General features: G+C 47.3%; 1 protein-coding gene across 2 annotated transcripts; it reads left to right on the top strand.

Moving 5' to 3' along the window:
• Positions 1-2,209: 2,209 nt before the first annotated feature.
• Positions 2,210-15,972, top strand: eif3f (eukaryotic translation initiation factor 3, subunit F). 2 transcript variants are annotated; one of them, XM_069936652.1, is made up of 8 exons: positions 2,211-2,367; positions 5,617-5,687; positions 7,393-7,472; positions 7,968-8,105; positions 9,108-9,199; positions 9,720-9,856; positions 14,133-14,246; positions 15,743-15,972. In XM_069936652.1, exons 1-8 carry the CDS (start codon positions 2,253-2,255, stop codon positions 15,818-15,820), a joined length of 825 nt encoding a protein of 274 aa, XP_069792753.1. In that variant the 5' UTR covers positions 2,211-2,252; the 3' UTR covers positions 15,821-15,972. The 2 variants fall into 2 exon arrangements, with proteins under 2 accessions (XP_069792754.1, XP_069792753.1); XM_069936653.1 differs by lacking the exon at positions 7,968-8,105 and having other exon boundaries at positions 2,210-2,367.
• The last annotated feature ends 9,253 nt before the right edge of the window (positions 15,973-25,225 follow it).

Genomic DNA, 25,225 nt, shown 5'->3' on the forward strand with positions numbered 1-25,225 from the left:
ATTATTGGGAAACTAAACATTTTAAGAAAACCTTCGAGTTAATGAAACTCAATTTCACTAGTCTTGGCATTACAAATCCTTTTTGTTCTATTACACTTATCCCAAAGTCATCATCAACCCCGCAGACAATGGTGGCACTATTGTGGTCAGGCACACTGACCTCTATCTGGCTGAAGCCAGACAACAGCTCTCAGAAACCTTCTACAAACCCACCACTGTATCAGCTGCCTCGACCACACCTCTTCCCACCCTGTCGTCTGGAAGGATTCCATTTCCTTCTCTCAGTTCCTCCATTTCTGGTGCATCTGTATCCAGGACAACGACTTCCATGCCAGATCATCAGAGATGTCCTCCTCCTACAAACAACATGACTTTCCCCCTACCACCATCAATGACACTCATCTGCACATCCTCCATTAACCGCATATCTGCCCTGGCCCCCTCTGTCCCCATGTGCAACATGGACAGGATTCCTCTTTTAATACCATAGTAACAGCCCATTTTGGTCCATGAGTCCATGCCATCCAATTTACACCCAATTAACCTACACCCCTATTATGTTTTGAACAATGGTCTTCTCCCTTCCCATTAATCGTCCCCTGTAACCGCAAGAGATGCTCCACTTGCACCCACGCCCCCTCCCTCACCACCATTCGGGGTCCAAAACAGTCCTTCCATGTGAAGCAACATTTCACTTGTGAATCTGTAGGCGTCATCTACTGCATCTGGTGCTCTCGCTGTGGTCTCCTCTACATCGGAGAGACTGGACACAGGCTGGGAGACTGCTTTGTTGAGCACCTCACCTCCTTCCAGTGTAATAACATGGATCTCCCAGTGGCCACCCATTTCAATTCCCATCCCATTCCCTTGCCGACATGGCTGTCCAAGATCTCAAATACTGCCAGACTGAGAACTTCCGCAAATTAGAGGAACAACATCTTATCTTCCAACTAGGCACCCTCCAACCACCTGGGTGCCCTCTGACCGTCTGGGCTCCTGCCAACCATCTGGGCACCCTCTGACTATCTGTGCATCTGGGCACCCTCTGACTGTCTGGGCACCCTCCATCTGGGCCCCGTCTGACTGTCTCGGCACCCTCCATCTGGGCAACCTCGACACCTTCCGAATGTCTGGGCATCCTCTGTCTGGGCACCCTCCATTTTGGCAACAGCCATCTGGGCATCCTCCGCCTAGGCACTCCGACCGTCTGTGCACCCACCCTCTGGGCACCTTCCATCTCAGCACCCTCCATCTGGACACCCTCTGACAGACTGGGCACCCTCCATCTGGACACCCTCTGACAGACTGGGCACCCTCTGTCTGTGTACCCTCTGTGTAGATACCCTCTGACCATCTGACACCCTCCATATGGGCACCGTCTGACAGATTGGGCACCTTCTGTCTGTGCATCCTCTGACCATCTGAGCTCCCTCTGTCTGGGCTCCTCTGAGCCTCTGGGCACTCTCCGATGAGGCAGCCTCTGACTTTCTGGGCATCCCCTGAATGGGCACCCTCTGACCGTCTGGGCATCCTCTATCTGGGCTCCTCTGGGCACTCTCCAGCAACCTCCATCTGGGCATCATCTGTCTGGGCACCTTCCGTCTGGTCACCCTCTGACCGGACGTACTCCAGCACCCCACCATCACGTCTCTCCTGTAGTACATCTGCAGTGAACTGGGATTCACTGGTAGGGTGTTGAGCTGATGGCTGGCTGGCTCTGCCCCCATCTGCCCACATGTAACCCTGGTTTCCCCCGTAAACCCAGAACCCTTCTGTAACCCTACGCATAGTTGTAATCTAATAAAAGCATTTGTTCTCTCTCCAGTCGTGGGAGCTTTTATTCACGCTACACGGTCCTTTTCCCTTACCTTTCCCCTCTGCTCCCTTACCTTTCCCCTCTGCATTCACAGAGCCACCCACCCCATCCTTTACCAGTTCTCACCTTTCCTCTAACCTGCCTCCTCTCCATGTCCTTCTGTACCGGTCCTCCACATACTATGGGGGGCGCTGTTCCCGCAACTTCACGGAGCCCCAACGTCACACCCTGCTCCGAACCCTCCCCACTGCCCGTACGTCACAGAGACCTTACGTCACCGGCTTTCTCTCCCTCCCGTCACTCACAACTCCGGTGCCTCCCACCCCCTCCTCCCCATCACGTCACGGAAGACATCGCGTCACTCACCACACCGCGTGCAGCGCAACGGGCCGGACGTGACGTCGGCCTTTGCGACCGGCGACGAGGAATAGGGAAGATGGCGGTGGCGGCGGGTCCGACGGTCCGGATCCATCCCGTTGTGCTGTGCTCTATCGCGGACGGCAGTGAGCGACGGAGCGAAGAGGCGCGTAGGGGCATCGGCACCCTGCTAGGTTAGAAGGCACCCTGGTAGATGGATGGGAGTGAAGGGGCTTGGGTGGGGGGCACTCTGCTGGATGAGAGGGGGGACGGGTGGGGGCACGCGGCTAGGTCAGGTGAAAGGGGTATCCTGCCGACTGACGGCGAAGAGGTGGGGGGAACCCTGCTGGGTGAGGGGATGGAGTACCCTGATGGGTGAGAGGGAAATGGATAGGTGCTACTCTGCTTGGTGAGGGGGAATGACAGGGGCACCCTTCTGGGTGAGGGGGAATGGTGGGAGGGGAACCCTGCTGGGGTTCCACCTGCCCACTTCCCTATAAACCCATCCTGTCCATGGATCCATCCAAACCACATTGGTCCCACCTGCCCACATCCCTCCAACCCATCCTATCCATTGGACAGGAAGTGCAACAGTTGTGCCCACACCTCCTCCCTCAACCACAGTTCAGGGCCGCAAACATTTTACAAACTCCAGCCCTTTTACAGTATGGGAGACCTAGTTAATATGTGGAAAGTTAAAATCCCCATTATCCAACAACCTTGTGTTTCCTAGAGCTGTCTGCTCTCTGTACAGATTTGCTCCTCCAATTCTTGTCTATTGGGTGGCCTGTAATACAATCGCATGAGTGTGGTCATACCTTTCCCATTCCTCAGGTCCACCCATATGGCCTTGGTAGACGAGGCCTCTGGTCTGTCCTGCTTATACACAGCTGTGATATTTTCCCTGACGAGCAATGATACTCCTCCCCCTTTCAACCCTCCTGTTCTATCACATCAAAACCAATGGAAGCCCGGAACTTTGAGCTGCCACAATGTCATAATCCATGCTCTAAGATCATCTGTCTTTCCTACAATACTCCTTGCATTGAAATAGATGTACTTTCATCAAGTACAACCTGTTGATTTCTAATAGTGCATGCAATTTTTGCATCATCTTTTCCCTCTTCCAGTCCTCTATCTGGTATGGCACTCTGGTTTCCCTCCCCCTGCAAATCTAGTTTAAACCCACCAGAGCAGCACTAGCAAACCTTCCCAATGGAATATTAATTCCTTTCCACTTCGGATGCAAATGGACACATTATAACAGGTTCCACATTTCTTGGAAGGGAGCCCAATGATCCAGAAACATGAAACCCGCCCTCCCTCCTGCACCATGTCTTTAGCCACGTTAAGCTTCAATATCCTCCTGGAGACAGGCGCGCACAACCCAGAGGGATGGGGGCCGAGATAGTCCCGTGCGACCCTGTGGGGGGGGGGGGGGGAGCCAAGACCGGCCCGTGCAACCCGAGGCGGGGGGGGGGCGGAGCCGATACTTCTAACCTCATTAGCACAGGGCAGGGGTAGATATCCTGAGATAACAACCCTGCAGGTCCTGTCCTTCAACCTGAACTCTCATTGCAGAACCTCTTCACCCTTCGTAAATGGACCATGGCATCTGGCTGCTCACCCTTCATCTGAGAATGCCGTGAACTCGATCTGAGATATCTCGGGCTCTGGTACCAGGGAGGCAACATACCATCTGGGATTCTCGATCTCTTCCACAAGACCTCTTCTCTGTCCCCCCTAACTATGGAATCCCATATCACTACAACTCGCCTCTTCTCATCCCTTCCCTTCTCAGCCACAGGATTATACTCCGTACCAGAGACTTGATCAACGTGGTTTTCCCCAGCACCCACAATTCTCTGTGAAAAAAAAAACACGCACTTATCCCTGGTGTCTCCCCCCCAACCTACCCCCCACCCCCCCCAAAACCTTCGTACTTTCACTTTGCACCGGTCTTCTGGTGTTTGCCATTCCTTCCCTGGGAAACAGGTGCTGGCTGTCCATTCTATCTATTGCCTCTCATAATCTTGTAAACCTTCTAACAAGTCTCATCTCATCCTTCTATGCTCCAAAGAGAAATGTCTCAGCCCTGCTAACCTTGCCTCCAGGCAAAATCCAAGTAAATTTCCATAGCTTCCACATCCTTCCAATAATGAGATGATCAGAACTGAACACAATATTCTGTGGTCTCACCAGAGGTTTGTAGAGTTACAACATGACCTATTGACTCTTGAATTCAATCCCTCTAATAATGAAGCTGAACATCCCATAGGCCTTCTTACCTATCCTGTCAACCTGCGTGGAATCCTTGAGAGATCTATAGATTTGGATCCCTCTGTTTTTCCACAATATTAACATCTTTCAAAATGCATTACGTCACACATATCTGGTTAGATCTCCATCTGCCACTTTTCCACCCAACTCTGCAACCAGTTTAAATCCTGTTGTAAGAAACTATCCACAGCACCTCTCCCAATTACTCATCTTGCCTATATCCTGTTGTGATCGATGATGACCATTAGCTCCATCCACAACTCCCCCAACCTTCGTATCATCCGCAAATTTACTGACCCATCCTTCCGCCTCTTCAATTAGGCCATTTATAAAAATCACAGATCAGGGATCCCAGTAAAGATCCCTGCATAGCTCCACTGGTCACTGTTTTACTTGCTGAGTTTCTTCAGTATTGTATTTAACACAAAGCCTGTGCAGTTAGCGTCAGAGGGGTTCAATGCAGGAGGGGGTAGGGTAACAATTGAGTTTGAAGAGGAAGAGTGGGGTTGGGAATGAGTGGGGCTGGGGTTTGCAGACCACCTCATCTCCTCATACCCTTCTAATTTCCCCCTCCCTCTCTCCCCCTCCCTCTCTCCCCCTCCCTCTCTCCCCCTCCCTCTCTCCCCCTCCCTCTCTCCCCCTCCCTCTCTCCCCCCTCCCTCTCTCCCCCCTCCCTCTCTCCCCCTCCCTCTCTCCCCCCTCCCTCTCTCCCCCCTCTCTCCCCCCCTCTCTCCCCCCTCCCTCTCTCCCCCCTCCCTCTCTCCCCCCTCCCTCTCTCCCCCCCTCTCTCCCTCCCTCTCCCCCCCTCTCTCCCTCCCTCTCCCCCCCTCTCTCCCTCCCTCTCTCCTCCCTCTCTCCTCCCTCTCTCCCCCTCCCTCTCTCCCCCTCCCTCTCTCCCCCTCCCTCTCTCCCCCTCCCTCTCTCCCCCTCCCTCTCTCCCCCTCCCTCTCTCCCCCCTCCCTCTCTCCCCCTCCCTCTCTCCCCTTCCCTCCCTCGCTCCCCCTCCCTCTTTCCCCCTCTCGCTCCTGCCTGCCCCCTGTCCTGCGTTCCCCATTCCTTCCACCCCTTCCCCTCTCCATCCTCTTCCCCTCCTCACTCTCCCTTGCTCTTTTATCCTGCTCATCTTTCTCTCCCTTATGCCCCCATCATCCTCCCTGCTCCAGGAACGGTGGACAAACAGACTGTGGAGATCACCAACTGCTTCTCTGTGCCCCACAATGAGTCAGAAGACGAGGTAAGGTTCCAGCACGTGACCAAACACCAGAGGCGGTTGCTCGAGAGACAGGAAGAGGCCATTTGGCTCCTCGAGCTTGCTATCCTGGGATCCTTTTACCCCACCTGACCCAGTTTATATGTTTTGTTAGGAATGGGGCCATTACTGGTAGAGCCAAGGATCTGATCCCATTGGGAAGTGTGATGGGAATGAGGCTGTTTTTGGGAGAGACAAGGATCTGATTCCATTTAGAATTGCATTTTGCTTGTAATGGGACAGTTACTGGGAGAGACAAGAATTGCATCCAATTGGGAAGTGTGTGGATTTGGAATGGAGCCATTTTTGGGAGAGACGAGGATCAGATCCCATTGAAAAGTGAATTGTGATGGGAATAAGGCAGTTACTGAGAGAGCCAAATACCAGATCTCACTGGGAAATGTGTTGTGCTGGGAATGGGGCAGTTACTGGGAGAACCTAAGGTTGGATTCCATCGGGAAGTGAGTGGGTTAGGAATGGGGCCATTATTAGGATCACCACTAATTAGATTCCGATTGGAATAGGGCCATTATTGAGAGAGTCAAGGATGAGATGCCATTGGAAAGAATGTAGGTTGGGAATGGGGCTGTTATTGGGAGTGCCAAGAATTGGATCCTATTGGGATTGAGGCTATTATTGGGAGGACCAAGGATTGGATCCCATTGGAAGGATGTTGGGTGGGGTGTGATGCTGTTAAAGTGCCAGCAATCAGGGTTTGAATCGGACACTGCCTGAAAGGAGTTTGTACGTTCTCGCTATGTCTACAAGGGTTTCCTCCGGGTACTTGGGTTTGCTCCCACCCTCCAAAAATGTACAGGGGTTTTACGTTAATTGGGCAGCTTGGGCTCATGGGCTGGATGGAAGCACCAAGGATTGGATCCCATTGGGAATGGGGCTTTTACTAGGAGAATCAAGGATTGGATCCAAAGAACCATAGAAGATTACAGCACAAAACAAGCTCCTCTAGTCTGTGCTGAATAATTTTCTGACCTACACCCAGTTAATAACCCTCCCATTCATGTACCTGATTCTTGTTAAATGTGAAAATTGAGCCCACATTCACCACTTCAGCTTATTCCACACTCTGACCACTCTCTAAGTGAAGAAGATTCCCCCTTGTGATCCTCCAAAACTTTTCCGCTTCACTCTTAACCCATGTCCTCTGGTTTGCATTTCACCTACCCTCGGTGGAAAAAGCCTACATATTTTTACTCTGTCTATCCCCTTCATAATTTTAAACACTTCTTTCAAATCTCCCCTCATTCTTCTACACTCCAGCGAATAAAGTCCTCACCTGTTTAACCTTTACCTGCAAATAAGTTCCTGAAGTATGGGCAACATTCTAGTAAATCTTCTCTGCACTCTTTCAATCTTATTGATATCTTTCCTTTAGTTAGGTGACCAAAACTGCACACAATACTCCAAATTTGGCCTCACCAATGTCTTGTACAACTTACCAGAACATCCCCTACTCCTATACTCGATACTTTGATTTCTGAAGGCCAATATGCCAAAGGATCCCGTTGGGAAGTTTTTTGGGTTGGGGATGGGGTTGTTATTGGGAGCACCAAAGATAAGATAGAATTGGAAAGTGGGCTGATTGGCATGTACTGTTCCAGAACATTAGATGATTCAAAAAGTGAAGAAAGAATGTTTGGCAAAAATGTCCTGACCTTCCCTTCACTCACAGGTTGCAGTGGACATGGAGTTCGCCAAGAATATGTATGAGTTGCATCGGAAAGTAGCTCCAAACGAAGTCATCGTTGGCTGGTGAGTTAGAAAAATAACATTTTCAGCCAAACGATTGGGGTACAGATGTCCCCCTGAGAGAGTGAAGGTCGAAGAGACATGGGTCAGTGTACAGATTATCCCCTGAGAGAGAGAGAGAGAGAGAGAGAGAGAGACGGATGGAGAGACACTGGTCAGAATACAGATATCCCCCTAAGAAAGAGGGACGGAGAGACACTGGTCACTGTAAAAAATAACCCCCTGAGAGAGAGGGTCGAAGAGGCACCAGTCAGTGTACAGATACCCACTGGGAGAGAGGGACGGAGAGATTGGTCTGTGTACAGATATCCCCCTGAGAGAGGGAGATGGGGAGACATAGGTCCGTGTATAGATATCCCCTGAGAGAGGGGGATGGAGAGTCACCAGTCAGTGTGGAGATATCCCCTTGAGCAAGAGGGACAGAGTGACAACGGTCATGGAAACGCGGATTCAGGACACATGTTGAAGCAAGGTCTGCATCCCTCTCCACCTCTGCAGGTTTGCCACTGGTCACGACATCACAGAACACTCTGTCCTGATCCATGAATTCTACAGCCGGGAGGCCCACAGCCCTGTGCACCTCACCGTCGACACCACACTCCAGGGTGGGAGAATGTCCATTAAGGCTTATGTCAGGTAGGAAGAAAGTGAGAGTGGGGAGGTGTTGGTCAGGAGTGGTGGGAGGCTCCTTCATTATTCCAGATTCGGGGCGAGCTCCCACAAAAGTTCCAACCTTGGCAGAATCTTCCTCATGTCATTGTTGGAGTTCCCAATCTCCCAGATCCGGGGAAGCTCCTTCAAGGGTTTTGGCCTCTGGGGAAGCTCCCTCAAGTATCCTGTCATCGTATCCAGAAAGCTCCCGCAAGAGTTCCAGATCTGATTCAATGGCAGTGAATAGAACATCATCTGCATTCCCTTGTGCCCTCATGTTCCACCACCTCTCCCTCCCACACCTTTTTAATTCAAGCGGCACCTGCCTGCCAGCTTTTTGCTTATACTTGATGAAAGACCTAGGTCCAAGATGTTGGCTATGTGTCTTTGTCATAAAGAACACTGTGTGACCTGCTGAAGGGACTGAGAGATTTTGAGGGGGATTGAGGGCTTTTGGAGGGGGATTGAGGGCTTTCGTAAGGGGATGGAGGGCTTTCGCAGGGGGATGGAGGGCTTTCGCAGGGGGATGGAGGGCTTTCGCAGGGGGATGGAGGGCTTTCGCAGGGGGATGGAGGGCTTTCGCGGGGGTGGAGGGCTTTCGCGGGGGGTGGAGGGCTTTCGCGGGGGGTGGAGGGCTTTCGCGGGGGGTGGAGGGCTTTCGGGAGGGTGGAGGGCTTTCGGGGGTGGAGGGCTTTCGGGGGGGGTGGAGGGCTTTCGGGGGGGGTGGAGGGCTTTCGGGGGGGTGGAGGGCTTTCGGGGGGGTGGAGGGCTTTCGGGGGGGGTGGAGGGCTTTCGGGGGGGGGTGGAGGGCTTTCGGGGGGGGTGGAGGGCTTTTGGAGGGGGTGTGGAGGTGTGGTGTCGGAGGAGTGGAGGGGGTGAGGGGTGTCAGTGAGTGGTCATGAGGGCTTTTGAGGGGGGTTTTGAATGTGCTGTGGGTGTTTCGGGAAGTAACCTGTAGTCACATACCTACCTACTCTCCCCCTGTAGCGCCCCACTGGGGGTCCCGGGGAAAACCATGGGGGTGATGTTCACCCCACTGACTGTCCAGTATGTCTACTACGACACTGAGCGGATCGGAGGTACGGTGATAGCTTCCTTCCCCCACCCCCACCATGACCTCTTCCCCCATCTCCTCACACCCTCTTCGCCCGCTCCCCCGCACCCACTTCACCTGCTCCCCCGCGCCCTCTTCGCCTGCTCCCCCGCGCCCTCTTCGCCTGCTCCCCCGCGCCCTCTTCGCCTGCTCCCCCGCGCCCTCTTCGCCTGCTCCCCCGCGCCCTCTTCGCCTGCTCCCCCGCGCCCTCTTCGCCTGCTCCCCGCGCCCTCTTCGCAGTTCCCCTGTGCCCTCTTTGCTCGCTCCCCCGTGCCCTCTGCCCGCTCCCCCGTGCCCTCTTCGCCCGCTCCCCCGCGCCCTCTTCGCCTGCTCCTCCCCGCTCCACTCCTGAGGGAGTCCCTCTCCCTTCGCTCCCCCTCCCCTCACTCCCGGGGACTAACTCCCCCTCCTCCCACTCCCAGGATTTTCTGCCGCCTCCTTCCACTCCTATGGTTTTCTCCCTCCTCCCCCATTCTGACTGGTGACTCTTTTCTGCCCTCCCACAGTTGACCTGATCCAGAAGACGAGGACTAGCCCCTCGCGGACCGTTGGTCTCGCCACAGAACTTGAACAGGTCGGTACACTGGCTAGCCGCATCCAGGACATGCTGGCCACCGTGCTTCAGTACGCTGAGGATGTGTTGGTGAGTGCTCACAAGACCCTCCCTCTGCCCCTCCTGCCTGATTCAGCCCTTGTCGCTCCAAACCTTTCATATCCATGGATCTGTCCTACCCACACTGGTCCCACCTATGCATGTCCCTCTAAACCCGTTCTATTCATGGATACGTCCCACTTACCTGCCCACATCCATCTAAAACCATCCGATCCATGGCTACGTCCCACCTACCCTCGTACCTCTAAACCCATCCTATCCATGGATACATCCCACCTGCCCTCATACCTCTAAACTCGTCCTATCCATGGATACAACCCACTCATACTGGTCCCACCTCTCCTAGCCCATCCTGTCCATGAGTTCTCCTGCACTCTGCCGTGCTGTACTGTCAGGAATGGAGTGGAACAGAAGGATCTGGGGACACAGGGATATAATTTCCTGAAAGTGACCTCACAGGTGATTAGAGTCGGAGAGAGAGCTTTTGGCACATTGGCCTTCATAAGTCAAAGTATTGAGTATAGGAGTTTGAATGTTATGGTGAACTTGTACAGACATTGAGAGGCAAAATTTTATGTATTATGTGCAGTTTTGGTCACCTAACTGATCTCAATAAGATTGAAATAGTGCAGAGAAGATTTATTAAGATTTTGACGGGATTCGAGGAACTGAGTTACAGGGAAAAGTTGAACATGTTAGGACTTTTTTCCCTGAAGATTTACAAGGATGTGGCCGGGGCTTCTGGAATTGAGTCACAGGAAAAGGTTAACCAGGTTTGTACTTTATTCCCCGGAGTGTAGAAGAATGAGGGGAGTGGGGAAGCGTGGTTGGCTTTGTGGTTAGCACAACGCCAGCGATTGGGACCAGGGTTTGAATCCTGTGCTGTCTTTAAGGATTTTGTACATTCTCCCCATGCCTGCGTGTGTTTTCCCCTGGGACTCTGGTTTCCTTCCACTGTTCGAAACGTGCCAGGGTTGTAGATCGATTGTGTGTAAATTGGGCTGCACGGACTAAATTTAAATTTAGTCCATCTAAATTTAAATTTTGATGGAGTTATACAAAATTATGATGGGGATAGATAGAGAAAGTGCTTTTTCCACTGAAGTTGGGTGTGATACAAACCAGAAGACATGGGCTAAGGGAGAAAAGGGAACATCAGGGGGAACTTCTTCACACAAAAAGTGGTGGTAAACAAATTTGCCATGACCATTTCCACCCACACCCCTCACAGTATGAGAGAAAAAGAAGCAAGAGTACCTTTGGAGACACTGAGTATCCATGGGTTCACCTCCAGCACTCCTGCAGCCACATAGACTTCTGTTCGATCCATCAGCTGCCCAAGCTCCAGATCCAAACTGCGGACACGATTGGGAAGCCTTCAGTGTCTGAGGCCCACCTACCCTTCTTACTCTCAATGCTGTCTCGAATCCCAGTTTCGATACCTGGTTCCCCACAATCCAGTCTGGCAGCCCACAGCCTGTGTGTGTCCCTCAGTCACTAAGCCCCTTGCTGGCCCATTGCCATGGTTACCGTCCTGTAGGGTCGTCTAACTCTGCTTCTCCCCCTCACCTGTTTCTGGTGTCCTACGCCGGTCTACACTTCCCTAAAGTCTCCAACTACCTCTTGGTTTGCTGCTGTGCACAGGCGCTGTCATTTTGGACTCAGTCCTCTGTTGTTGAATTTTAAGAAAAACTCACCATCTGATCTTTTAAAGCTGGTATGCATCTGATTGATCTCTCAAGGTTGTTGTGCAGGTTGATAGGACAGCTAAGAAGGCCTATCATGCAGCTCTGGTCTCCTTATTTGAGGAGGCAGTTTAGTCGAAGTTCACCAGGTTGATTCCAGGGATGAGGGGTTTAGACTATGAGGAGAGATTGAGTTGTCTGGGACTATACTCGCTGGAATTCAGAAGAATGAGAGGAAATCTTATAGAAGCATATAAAATTATGAAAGGCATGGATAAGATAGAGGTAAGTTGTTTCCATTGGTGGGGAGACCAGAACTAGACGACAGCATTAAGATTCAGGGTATTAGATTTAAATGAGGAGAAACTGCTTTTCCCAGAGGGTGGTGAATCTGTGGAATTCACTGCCCATTGAAGCAGTGGAGGCGACCTCTGTGAATATGTTTACGGCAAGACTAGATATATTTCTACATAGTGAAGGAATTAAGGGATATGGAGAAAAGGCAGGTCGATGGAGACGAGCCTATCATCAGATCAGCCATGATCTCATTGAATGGCGGAGCAGGCTCGACGGGCCAGATGGCCTACTCCTGTTCTTATTGCTTATGTTCTATGGTACGCTAGGCTTCATTCATTAAGGAATTGATTTCAAGAGTCGTGAGGTGATGTTGCAGCTCTATAAATCTCTGGTGAGACCACACTTAGAATATTGTGTTCAGTTCTGGTCACCTCATTACAGGAAGGATGTGGAAGCTATCGAAAGGGTGCAGAGAAGATTTAATGAGGCAAGGTTAGCAGAGCTGAGACTTTTCTCTTTGGAGCGAAGAAGGATGAGAGGTGACTTAGTAGACGTCTACAAAATTCTGAGAGGCATAGATAGGATAGGACAGGAGTAGCAAACACCAAAGGATATCTGTACAAGGTGAAGGGAGGAAAGTTTAGGGAGGAAATGTTAGATGGAATTTAATGCAGATAAGTGTGAGGTATTGCACTTTGGAAGAGCAAACTAAGAAAGAACATGCATGGTAAATGGTGAGACACTGAGGAGTGCAGTAGAACAGAGAGAAAGTGGCATCACAGTTAGATAGGGTTGGAGAGGGAGCTTTTGGCATATTGGCCATAAATCATAGTATTGAGTACAGGATTTGAGATGTATGGTAAAATTGTACAAAACTGAGTTACAGGGAAAGGCTCACATCTCATTTCAAGTTCTGGTCTTTTCCCTATATCCTTGATACCCTGACTTATTAGGTACCTATCAATCTCCTCCTTAAACTCCCCCAATGATCAGGCTTCCACAGCTGTATGTGGCAACGAATTCCACAAATCCATGATCCTTGAGGTAAAGGAATTTCTCCTCATCTCAGTTTTAAATGGGTACCTTCTAATTCTAAGACCATGCCCACTTGTCCTCGATTCACCCACCAAGGGAAGCCTCCTAATCACATCTGCTCTGTCCAATTCAGATCTCTCTCTTTCTTCTATATTCCAATGAATACAGTCCAAGAGCCCCCGCATTCCAGGAACTATCATGGTTAATTTTCTGTTTTCTCCAACTTTATTATATCCCCTCTAAGATAAGGGTCCCAAAAATGCACACAGTTCTCCATATGAGTTCTCCCCAGTGCCCCATAGAGCCTCATCAACACCTCTTTATTCTTATACACTATTCCCCTTAAAATGAATGCCAACATAGCATTCACTTTCTTTACTGCCCATCCAACCTGGTGATTAACCTTTAGGTTATCCTGCTCGAGGACCCCCAAGTCCTTTTGCACTTCCGAATTTTGAATTTTCTTCCCATCCAAATAATAATCTGCCTGTTTATTCCCTCTTCAAAATGTACAACCGTACATTTCTCAACATTGTATCTCATCTGCCATTTATTTACCCTCTCAACCAAGCTGTCCAAGTCTCTGCAACCTTTCAATTTCTTCAACATTTCCTACTCCACTACCAATCTTGGTGCCATCTGTAAACTTAGCCACAAAACCATTCAGTCCATAATCTAAATCATCAATATACATTGGAACATAGAAGAATGAGGGGATATTTGATCAAGGTGTACAAAATTATAAGGGGTCTAGATAGAGTAAATGCAAGCAGGCTTTTTCCCTACTGAATTTAATGGAGGTCTACAAAATTCTGAGGCATAGGTAAGGTAGACAGCCAGCACCTTTTTCCCAGGGCAGGAGTAGCAAATACAAGAGGACATCTGTACTAAAAGAAAGGGAGGTAAGTTTAGGGGAGACATTAGGGGTGAATTTGTTACACAGAGAGTTGTGGGTGCATGGAATGCCCTGCCAGGGATGGTGGTGGAGGCTGGAGCAATAGGGGCATTAAAGAGACAGGCATGTGCATGAAAAAAAATGGTTATGAGGTAGGGAGGGTGTATGTTTTTTGGGGGGGTAGATGTAAATGAGTCGGCACCACATCATGTGCCAAACAGCCTGTACTATGCTGTAAGATTGGTTGGAAGGACCCTGCGGAGAACTCTGTTTCTCTGCAAACCTCTTTGCTCCAGATGGAATGGCGCTCTCGAGATCGTTTGGGGGAGATTCCCCTCATGTGTTCTCATTGATCACTGACCTTCCTGTTTCTCTTCCCTCCCCGCTCCTGCAGTCGGGAAAAGTATCTCCTGATAACTCCGTGGGGAGATTCCTCATCGACCTGGTGAACAAAGTCCCGAAGATCTCGGCTCAGGATTTTGAGACAATGTTGAACAGTAACATTAATGTAAGTCTCCCATTTTCCCTTCCACTGCCAGGAACAAACTATTGGATCTGGGGTGGAAATTCTAGGGGAGGGGGTGGAATGTTTGGGGGTTTTGGTGAGGTTAAGGGATCAGACCATTAGATCCCAGGAGTTGGAATTCTGGTTTGTGATCCCATTGAGTCCAGGGATTGTATCCCTGGTAGGAGATCCTGTTTGGGAATTTCTTGAGGCTTCTGGGATCGAACCATTAAATCCCAGAATAGAATTCTAGATTGTGGTCCCATCAGAGGTCTAGGGATTGGATGCTTCATGGGAATTCCTAATTGAGAATTTCTTGAGGCTTCCAGGATCGAGCCAATTCCCAGATGGGAATTCTAGATTTGGGATCCCATCTCCCATCGAGAGTCTGGAGATTTGTTCCCCTGTTGGGAATCCTGTTTGGGAATTTCTTGAGACTGCCGGAGGCAACCATAAGATCTCAGATGGGAATTCTAGATTGGAATCCCCTCAAGGGTCTTGGGATTTTCTCCCCTGGTGGGAGATCCTAGTTGATAATTTATTACGGTCCTGGGTGGGAATTCTAGATTGGGATGTTGTCAGATGTTGCATTTTGGAAGGTCAAATCAGGTAGTACATGCATGGAAAACAGAAGGGCACAGAGGAATATGATCGAACAGAGGGATCTAGGAATTCTCCGAAAGTGGCATCACAGATAGATGGGGTCGGAGCTTTTGACAAACTGGCCTTCATAAATCCAAGTATTGAGTTTCGGAGTTGAGATGTTACGGTAAAGTTGAAAGCAACATTGGTGAGCCAAATTTGGAGTATTGTGTACAGTTTTGGTCTAACTACATACAGGAAGGATATCAATAAGATTGAAAGAGTCAATCTTCAATAAGACTCAAGGAACTAAGTTACAGGGAAAAGTTAAACAGATTAGCTCTTTATTCCCTGAAGATTTACTAGGATATTGACAGGACTTGATCTGAGTTACAGGGAAAGGTGAAACAGGTTCAGACTTTATTCCCTGGAGCATAGAAGAATAAGGGAAGACTTGATGGAAGTATTTAAAATTATGAGAGGGTTAGACAGAAATGTAGATAGGCTTTTTCCACTGAAGGTAGGTGAGATACAAACCAGAGGACATGGGTTAAAGGTGAAAGGGGAGAAGTTTAGGGGGAACTTCTTCACACAGAGAATGGTGGGGGTGTGGAACCAGCTGAAGTAATGAATACAAGCTCAATTTCAACATTTAAGAAAAAATGGATAAGTACATTGATGTACATGGCTTTGGTCTGGGTGCACATAAGCAGAGCAAAGCAGAATAAGAGTTTGGCACAGACTAGAAGGGCCAGTTTCCTGTGCTGTGACGTTCTAAGGATCCCATCAAGTATCCATGGATTGGATTCCCTGTGGAGGTTGGGAGGGCTTTGGGGTGAATAGCTACATCATCGGTGACCTTGTGAATTCCCTCTCTCTCCCCCCCACCCTTTCCCATCTCTCTCTTTTACTTGCAGGATCTCCTGATGGTAACTTACCTCTCAAACCTCACCCAGGCTCAGATCTCACTCAACGAGAAGCTGGTGGCTCTATGAAGCTGGGCATGAGTCCTTTCTCTGGGATATGTGAGCCTTTCTTTCCCCCACCCCCCCATCCCTGATTCTGTAACCTCCACTCCTTCAGCCCCAGTGTCAACAGTGGGGAAAAACAACTAATTAAAAAGGCTTCTGGGCCACTATGTCTGCCACATGTCTATGGTTAGCATCCTGGAGTTCTCCTCCCTCCTGTCCGGTAACGTTGGGGGAGGGATGGTGGTGTCCCAGAGTGTGGGGGGGGGGGGGGGTTACAGGATGGAGAGAAGGATCTGAAGAGACGGAGAGGGAAAGAGACTGGAGAGGGTTACAGAGATAGGGAGGGGTGGAGGAGATTGGAGTGAGTTACAGAGACAGGGAGAGGGGTGACAGAGAAGGAGGTGTGCAGTGGACCAGAGGGGGTTACAGAGAAAGGGAAGGATGTTGGAATCTGGGATTGGGGGTGTGTGTAGGAGACCAGGGGGCGGTGGGGTTGGCGGCGCAGGGGACAGGAAAAGATGTGCTGGGGACTGGAGGAGGTTACAGTGACAGAGAGGGCAGTAGGGAACCGGAGAGGGTTACAGAGACAGGCAAGGGTGTCGGGAACAAGAGGGGGTTACCAATACAGGGATGAGTGTAGTGAACCAGAGGGGGTTAAAGAGACAGAGATGTAGGGGACTGAAGTGGGATTACAGAGACAGAGTGGGCTGTTGATAACTAATGAGGTTAAAGAGATGGGAAGTAGTGCACAGGAATAAAACGGGATTGGAGAGACAGGGAGGGATGTTGGGGACCGGAGGGGGGCTTACCAAGACAGGGAGGGGTGTTGGGGCCTGGAGATAGTTACAGAGGAGTGTTGGAGGGGACTGGAAGTGGACATGGAGGGGTGGAGGCGTCCAGAGGGTGTTACAGAGATGAGAAGGGCGAGGTTTACAGAGACAGGAAGTGATGTACAGGATCAGAGGGGGTGTTACATGCGAAGGAGGGGTATTTGGGGCTGGAGAAATTTACAGAGACAGGAGGGGTGTAGTAGACAATCAGCGTGATGTTACAGAGACAGGGAGGTGTATAAGGGACCAGAGGGAGGTTAGATCCCCTGGAATTCAGGCGAAATACATGTTCAGGGAGAACTCTTTGCCATCTACCTTGGATTGAGGCACTTCCACTTTTACCATTCATACAAACCACCAACCTCTTACACATACCATGCAAACAAGCACGTATCACTACTCCCCACGTGAGGTTCAGCACTTACATTTCAACTTATGATTTTCATCGGACAAACAGCATATCTGAGGGAAGGTTAATGCAGTGGCCGATGCCCTATCCAGGTAAGACATGGGGGCCTTACACACAGCGACTACCTCACCGAAGAAACAGCTGGACTCTGCCAGTTGGATCATACACTGCCTTACTTGCAATACCGGACTAAATCCGCCCGGAATTTGAGCCCTCCAGACCATTAGGTAGTAGGACAGATCCAGTCAGTCACCTCTTCACATGGCTGAGGGGCAAGGCTTGTTGTGGTCACGTACTTACGTGGGTCAGTACATCGCTGGCCAATCAGTAATCTTTTACTGAAAGCCACAGCAAACCAGCCAATCAGGTGCGTACCTGCCCACGAGCCTGAGCACCTTTGGTTATTGGACCCTGCTCTGCAGGCGGGAAATTCAGACGCCATCATCGGCCCCTGCTCAGCAGAACAAGGTATGAGTGCGATTTTTCTCGCTCTCTTCCTCCCCTCCATGTGGCGATGATCCTGCTTCTTGCCCGGATCACGGTTGCGACAGTAGATTCCGTCCATGAGGATCACAGGTAACGGGGCACTGTGCAAGACTAGCCAGGGTATCCCAGTGTACGGAGATACCGGAGCAGAGCCACGGTCTTCTGAATTCCCCAGAGTGGGAGACAGTGAAATCCCCATGGGAAGCATATTTCCCCCAGAGTGTAGCCCTCAGGGGATTCTCCCCTCTTGCCTCCCACTGCACTGAGACCCTTCCCCGGCAGGTCCCATGGTTTGGGTGCGAGTTAGCGCAAGTGTGTGTAGCAGGAGAGCCGTTGTACTGTTCTGTAGGTTAATTTAGTGATTGTGATCCAAGTCTTGGGAGCTTGCTTTCTGCTGCACCCCATGAACCGGTTCAATACAATACAGTCGGGAGTAGAGTCAGTCGCTGCTGCTGACGTATCCGGGGTCACGCATGAGAGAAGTAATGTGCGTGTGTGGGTCGGAATGGATGAGCGCCAACAGCATGATGGACCATGCTTGGGGTCATGAGAGGAGGAGATTAGGAGTGTTATGGTCACCTGCTTGCCAGAGAGATAGTGAAAAGGACAGGGGGCCTTTGGTGAGAGGTGTCTTTTGGGAAGAAGAGTTGTGTTTTGGAGAAGAATAAAGAAGGACGACCCCATTTTGGTGCTGAAGAACAAGTTGCTGTAATTTAAATTGTGTATATCATGTAACTTAGACTCCCTGGTCTCTTATCTCTGTCTCGGTCTCTCTCTCTTTGTCTCTTTCCATCACTCTACCTATCCCTCAATCTTTCTGTCCATTTATCTTTTTTCCATCTCTCTCTCACCAGGAAATGCACATCTTCTGACAGTAAGTAAAAACCAGTGTTCAAATTGACCAGTGCTATCTCTGGTCAGTTGCCTTCCACAGAATTAAGTAGCTTCTAAAGTCCTTTAAAGATGAGCATCTTGCATTTTATGGAAATCACTCCCCTCTCTGGTTTCAAGAGAGTGAAACTACCATTTGTCAGAATTCCAGACAAAAGGCATAGGCAGAAATCTTTATCATCTGCCATCAAGTTGGAGCCACGATGGTTTTTATTCTGCTGGAAAGGATTTTGTACCCTCTTGGCAGTGGCTTCAGTGCTTTCTGAGACCAGCATTTCAAAACATTGAATACGCTGTCACCAGCAGAAGGCCATGCGACTTTTCGAATGCTCATCATTGTTCATCTCGTTCAACATTGGTAAGAACGGTAAATATTTCAGTGGTGTTACTTCCTCATTGCAAACGGAAATGGTGCCATTATATTTCTCCAGCCTCCAGACCTCTCCCATCCATGTACCTGTCCAAATACTTCTCAAGTGTTAAATTGGGCCCACATTCACCACCTCAGCTGACAGCTCGCTCCACACTCCCACCACTCTGCGAAGAAATTCCCCCTATACTTTTCCCCTTTCACTCTACCCTTCAGTAATGTTCCTTCTGTATGAATTCCCTTGCAGAGAATAAAGAATGCAGAAAAAAGGGATGAGACAAGATGGTTTTTGGAAAATAGACATGGAGATAATGTGGCATTTACATTTTATTCCAGTGCAGCGAATCGTTTGTCACTGATAGGGCACTGTGCTTGAGTACTATTCAGTATCCAATTCCATATTGGATAGACTGGCAGGGATGGGTTACAAATGTCCATGATGCCTGATATCACTGAGGAAGATGATTGATGCATGCCATGAAACCATGTGATTCAAGATGGTGTGGGATTTACATGCGGCTCGCAACGCTCAATCACATGCATGCTTGCAATTCGATGTATTTGTACACATTATTAGTTTCCAATGACCAGGGAAATGGTGGGAGCTCAAGCATTGTGGGTGTTGCAATGCCTGGCAGTGGATTTATTTTAAAAAAACCTCAGCAACTCTATTATAAAGATGTTTTCAGCCGATTTGCCCATGATCACTTCAGTCCTTCATGCTCTCCAATGCAATATCTATCAAACTAGTTAATTGTTTTTGTTCTTATTGCACCTTTCCTAAGCTCTAAATATTTTCTATTGCTATAGGCGCTCCCAAGATCACTCCATTGTTCAAAACAGCTAAATAATTCAATAATTGGAAGTATCAAACAGTTTGGTGAAGTGAGTGGGGAAAGACTTGACAAGTGGTGTGTAATTGTGAAATCAGCAAGGACGAGATCTGTAAATGCTGAGTATTTGCAAAACTCTGGGATGCAGAGCACATTGAATGGAGAGAAAAGACGGTGAACTGGTCAGGAAATGTTTGAAGTGATAACCCTTTCTAGATGTTTAATATTCCTATTTTTAAAAAAATTAAGAGTCCATGTTGATTTGATGGACATGTCCTCTCATCCCATTGCCTCGTGCACACATACATCCAGACACCTATACTGTCACACCCACAATATTCATATAATGTCCAGCATACATTGAGCCAAAGAACCATCCAAAAATACAGCTGATTTCTTTAATGTCAACATTGCCAAATATATGCTGTTTGCAGAAGAAACAGCAAAAATGTTTGCCCATTGTTACAAACTGAAATATTGCCACATGAGAAGCAGCTTTTTAAACTCATGGACTGGTGATATAAAGTTATTGAAACTCCAGATTATTAGATATTTTGTGTAATATGGTCCTGGAAGGTATCTCAAAGATACTTCCTCAGAAGTTTGTGGAGGTTTGGTATGACACCAGAAACCCTGGCAAATTTCTAGAGGTGTGGTGGAAAGTGCGCTGACAAGCTGCATTATGGCCTGGTATGGGGGCTCCAATACCCCTGAGTGTGAAGCTCTGCAGAAGGTAGTGGACGCAGCCCAGGACATCACAGACAAAAAACTTCCCTCCCTCGAGAATATCTACAGGAAACACGGCCGTCAGAGGACAGCAGCAATCAATAAGGATCCACACCACGTAGCACACGCTCTGTTCTTGCTGTTGCCATCAGGAAAGGGGTATCAGTGCCACAAGACTCACACTATCAGATTCAGGAACAGCTGCTACCCCTCCACCATCAGACTCAATGACAAACTCAATCAGGGATCCATTTAAGGACTTGAGCATTTTATTGATTTTCCTTTTTATTCTCTTGCACAGTCAGGTTTTTTTTTTACATTCATTATCTGTTTGCAGTTCATTAGTTGTTTGCATGTTTAAGCTGTGTTCAGGTTTTTGCACTACCAATAAGTGCAAATTCCACCTTGCCTGCAGGAAAAAGGATCTCAGGGTTGCATGTGATGTCATGTATGTACTCTGACAATAGATCAGATCAGATATCTACTCCGTCCCGACTGGATGCTTTCCTCAGATTCATTCTCTTGAAGGCAGCCACACATCATCCTTGGATACTAACAGAAGATCATCAGGGGACATGGGGGTGCGCAATGGTGGTTCTTCCTTGTTCTTACAGTCGAATCGCATGTAGAAGGCATTGAGTTCATCTGGAAGTTAAGCAACAGATTTGATTTTGTAACAGGTTACATCATTAAGGCGCTGTCACAGGTGTCTGGTATCCTTCATGTTGACATTTTCATCCAGAAACTCCACCCAGGAGATGACTTTCCATAGGTCATACCTGCTCCTTCTGTAGTGATCTGGCTCTCAGTAGGTTGTTGCCGCAAGAAACTATGACTTGATTGGTAATTTCCCCTTTGAAGCTGGCAGATGGTAACATCTAAGTCCTGCTGATGCCAGTGAACCAGTCCCAAGATGGCTGCAGTTGGATGTTTTGTAACATCAACATGGAATTGCAACCGGGCTTATATGTATTCACTGCTTGCTCTTTGAAATCTGACATTTGTAGCACTGTTGTTCATTTAAAATTGAGCAGTTGCTCATTACTGCAATCGGGAGGAATGGCTTAGGGTTTAAATAATTAATGTTCTAAGTGGGATAGTCTGTTAAAAGATGGCAGCGCCAGTGTATTTTGGCTGCTTGTTGTCATTTAAGTAGTAACCAACTTGTTCCTAATTGTATGTTCAGCATTTTGATCAACGTGTATTGTGTTAAATGCGCTATCTAAATAAACTACTACTGCTACTTGTCTCTGGTGAATACTGAAGCAAGATATTCATTTAGGATCTCTCCAACTTCCTCCACCTCCTTTATCCTTTAGCGGCCCCACCTTCATTCTCATCATCATTCTGTTCTTCACATCTGCCTAGATCCTGCCATACTGCTCTCATCCATCTACCACCAAACATTTGTAACTGTTAAAACTGAGCCTGCATTCACAACTTCAGCTGATATCTCATTCTACACACCCACCACTGTCCGTGTGAAGTAAGTTCCCCTGATGTCCCCTCTAAGCGTCTTCCCTTTCACCGTAAACCCATGTCCTCTTGTTTTTAATCTCAGTGGAAAAAGACTACTTGCATTTACACTATCCATACCAGTTGTAATTTTTATACCTCTATCAAATTTCCCCTCACACTTCTACTCTCAATGGACTAATCTTTTCCTGTAACTCAATACACCAATCCTGGCAGCATTCTAGTTAAGTATCTACACTCTCTCAAATTTATTGGCATCTTTTGAGTAGTTGGGTAACTAAGAATGCACACAATACTCCAAAATTTGGCCATACTCAGTAGTGTGATTCAGAAAGGCCAAGGTGCCAAAAAAACTCTCAATGACCTATGTGTAATGCCACTTACGGCGAAACAGTCTTCTGTATTTCCAGATCCCTCTTTTCTAGCATACTTTTCAGTGCCCTACCATTTATCATGTATGTCCAAACTTGGTTTGTCCTTTGAAAATCCTGTACCTCCCACTTGTCCACGTTGATTTTAATTACCTACCTATTTAATACCCTATTTTCTCTCCTTATGAGTTTCTTCATTACATAATGCAATGTTTCAATAAAAAAGCTCTATCCTCCTCTCTATCCTCTTTTGCTGGGATGACCACTGCGAATGAAGTAAGAGGCCACAAGGAAACCGGGACATCAGGCAGAATTGACAGCAGGTCTCCAGGACCTTTGAGCCCAGTCTCCATAGCTGACTCCCAGGAGCAATGTGGTCCCTCATACGAAGTTGATCTGGTTCCCTGCCAAGATCCAGAGAAAGAACCTGAGAATGAAGACAGGTAAGAAGGATAAAGGATAGAATTCTAAGGATGTTGAGATGGGGCAGCTAAAGGATAAAGGAGACAACATATGCCTGGAGGTTGAGGAGGTCCTAAATGAATACTTAGCATCAGTATTCACAAGAGAAAGACCTTGATCACAGTGAGGTTGATATTGAACAGGCCTCTGTGTTGGACAATGTGGAGATTAAGGAAGTGAAAGTGTTGGATCTTAAAAGCATCAAGATTGATAAGTCCCCAGAGTCGGATGTGATATAGCCCAGGCTGCCATGGGAAGTGAGAGAAGAGATAGCTGGAACAGTAGCTATGATTTTTTTGAATCCTCTTTGGCCACAGCAGAGATGCTGTAGGTTTGGAGAATGGAAAATGTCATCCTCTTGTTTAAAAAAAGGTAGTAACATCAGTGGTGTGAAAACTAATGGAGAGGATTCTTAGGGATAGGATCTATGAGCAATTGGAGAAATAGTCTACTCAAGGATAGTCAGCATGGCTTTAATTGGTGAGAAGAAGATGGATTCATTTATTTATAGATGAAATTCTAAGTTATTGAGTAGTTATAATTTACCTGTTTTGAAACATTTAATATATTTATGGTATAAAAAAATGAAGCCATAGGTGCTCAAGGTAAGATTTCAGGTAAAACTCTATTGTACCAAAACAAGCTTTTCCCCTTTATACTTAATAATCACTTTTTGAAGTTATAGGATCAAAAGGGTATTAAATTGGTGTGAGATTGTTATGAAGCATATTTTATAAAAGAGAAATATGATACATCTTCAAATACTCTTTTTTTCTTATTAAAGCTTTATTGTTGGATAATTTTGGGCATACTTTATGGTTACCTAGACGATATAAGTTTGACATTTTACTTACTGAGACTGGCAAGAAGAGATTTATATCTGAGATGTATGCTTTATTACAGAATAAAATGCTTAAGCCAGATAGACATAAATCTAGATTGAAATGTGAGAATGATTTAGGTATATGTATTTCTCAGGATGATTGGATAAATTTATGTAGAGATAGTGTGACTAAAATTGTAAATGTAAGCTATCAATTGGTTCATTATAATTTTATTCATCAATTATATTTAACTCCAGAAAAATTAAGGAAATATAATTTTATTTCTTGGATTTATGATTGAGATGTCATAAGGATGTAGGTTCTTTTCTACATTCTACTTGGTCATGTGAAACTGTGAAATCTTTTTGGAATAAACTTAAGGCATTTTTAGAAGTTATTTTGAAAGTGAAATTTTCATTAGATCCTTTAGTATTTTTGTTGGGTAATATTAAGAGGATTAGTTTAGAATTAAAATTAAATACATTTCATATTGCTTTTTTTGAGACTGGCTTTAGCTGTGGCTAGAAAATGTTTGGCAATTACTTGGTAAAATGAGACTGATTTGAGGATTCAGCGATGGCATATGGAGATGAGGTCTTGTATTCCGTTGGAAAAGATAACATATAATTTATGTGATAATCATCTTTTTTATATTAAAACTTGGAGCCCGTATTCGGATTATATAGGGTTGAATTATTAAATCTCTTCTCCGCAAAGTAATGATGTTACTCCAAACCATGGGAATTAACTGACGAATTTTGATGTTATGTGATCTCCTCTTACTCTTTTTTTTGCGGGGGGTAGGTTAGAGGGGGGTGGGTTGGAGTGGGTGGTTTAGGGAAGGGGATAGGGGGTTGGAGGGGATTAGTTTTAAAATATCATGTATGTATTTTTTTGTTTTATTCATTAATTGAATGTTTTAACATAAAATTTTCAAAAAAAAAAGGATTATCAGCATGGCTTTGTGAAGAAAAGGTCATGCCTCATGAGTCTAATTGTGTTTCTTGAGGAGGTAACAAAAGGAATTGATGAGGGAAGGACAGTAAATGTGGTTTACATGGTTTTTAGCAAGGAATTTGACAAGGTCCCCTATTAGAGAGTCATCCAGAAAGTCATGAGACACGGGATCAGTGAAGCCTTGGCTGTGTGGATAAAATAAATTGGCTTGTAAGAAGAAAATGGAGAGTAGTAGTGGAAGGAAATTATTTTACCTGGAGGTTGGTGACTAGTGGAGTGCAGCAGGGATCTGTTTCTGGGGCCCCTGCTCTTTGTAATTTTTATAAATTACCTGGATTAAGAGGCAGAAGGATGGGTCAGTAGCTTTGTGGAAGAGTTCTGGATAGAGTTGATGGCTATCAAAGGTTACAAGAGGATTATAGACAGGATGCAGAGTTTAGAAGAGAAGTGGCAGATGGAATTCTACCTGGATAAGTGGAAGGACAAACCAGAAGTCTGAGCACAAGTTAATGATCGGTTACTTAAGAGTGTTGTTGAACTGAAGGACCTTGGGGTTCAATTCCATACATCCCTCAAGGTTGCCGTACAGGTTGATAGGATAGTTAAGGCAGCCTATGGGATGCTGGGTAATAGGGGGATTGAGTTTAGGAGTAGAGAGGTCATGTTGCAAATCTCTAGTAAGATCACACTTAGAGTATTGTGTTCAGTTCTGGTCACCTTATTATAGGAAGGATATGGAAGCTGTGGAGAGGGTGCAGAAGAGATTTACCAGGATGATGGCTGGATTGGAAAAT

This window comes from Narcine bancroftii, chromosome 5 (assembly GCF_036971445.1).
Source record: "Narcine bancroftii isolate sNarBan1 chromosome 5, sNarBan1.hap1, whole genome shotgun sequence".
NCBI lineage: Eukaryota > Metazoa > Chordata > Chondrichthyes > Torpediniformes > Narcinidae > Narcine > Narcine bancroftii.

What these genes read in the sequence shown, in the direction of transcription:
- eif3f (XM_069936652.1), top strand. Translation starts at nt 2,253, where the DNA reads ATGGCGGTGGCGGCGGGTCCGACGGTCCGGATCCATCCCGTTGTGCTG. An exon ending in ACAATGAGTCAGAAGACGAG is followed by an intron (nt 5,688 to 7,392) that starts GTAAGGTTCCAG and finishes CTTCACTCACAG; the next exon opens with GTTGCAGTGGACATGGAGTT. An exon ending in AGTACGCTGAGGATGTGTTG is followed by an intron (nt 9,857 to 14,132) that starts GTGAGTGCTCAC and finishes CCGCTCCTGCAG; the next exon opens with TCGGGAAAAGTATCTCCTGA.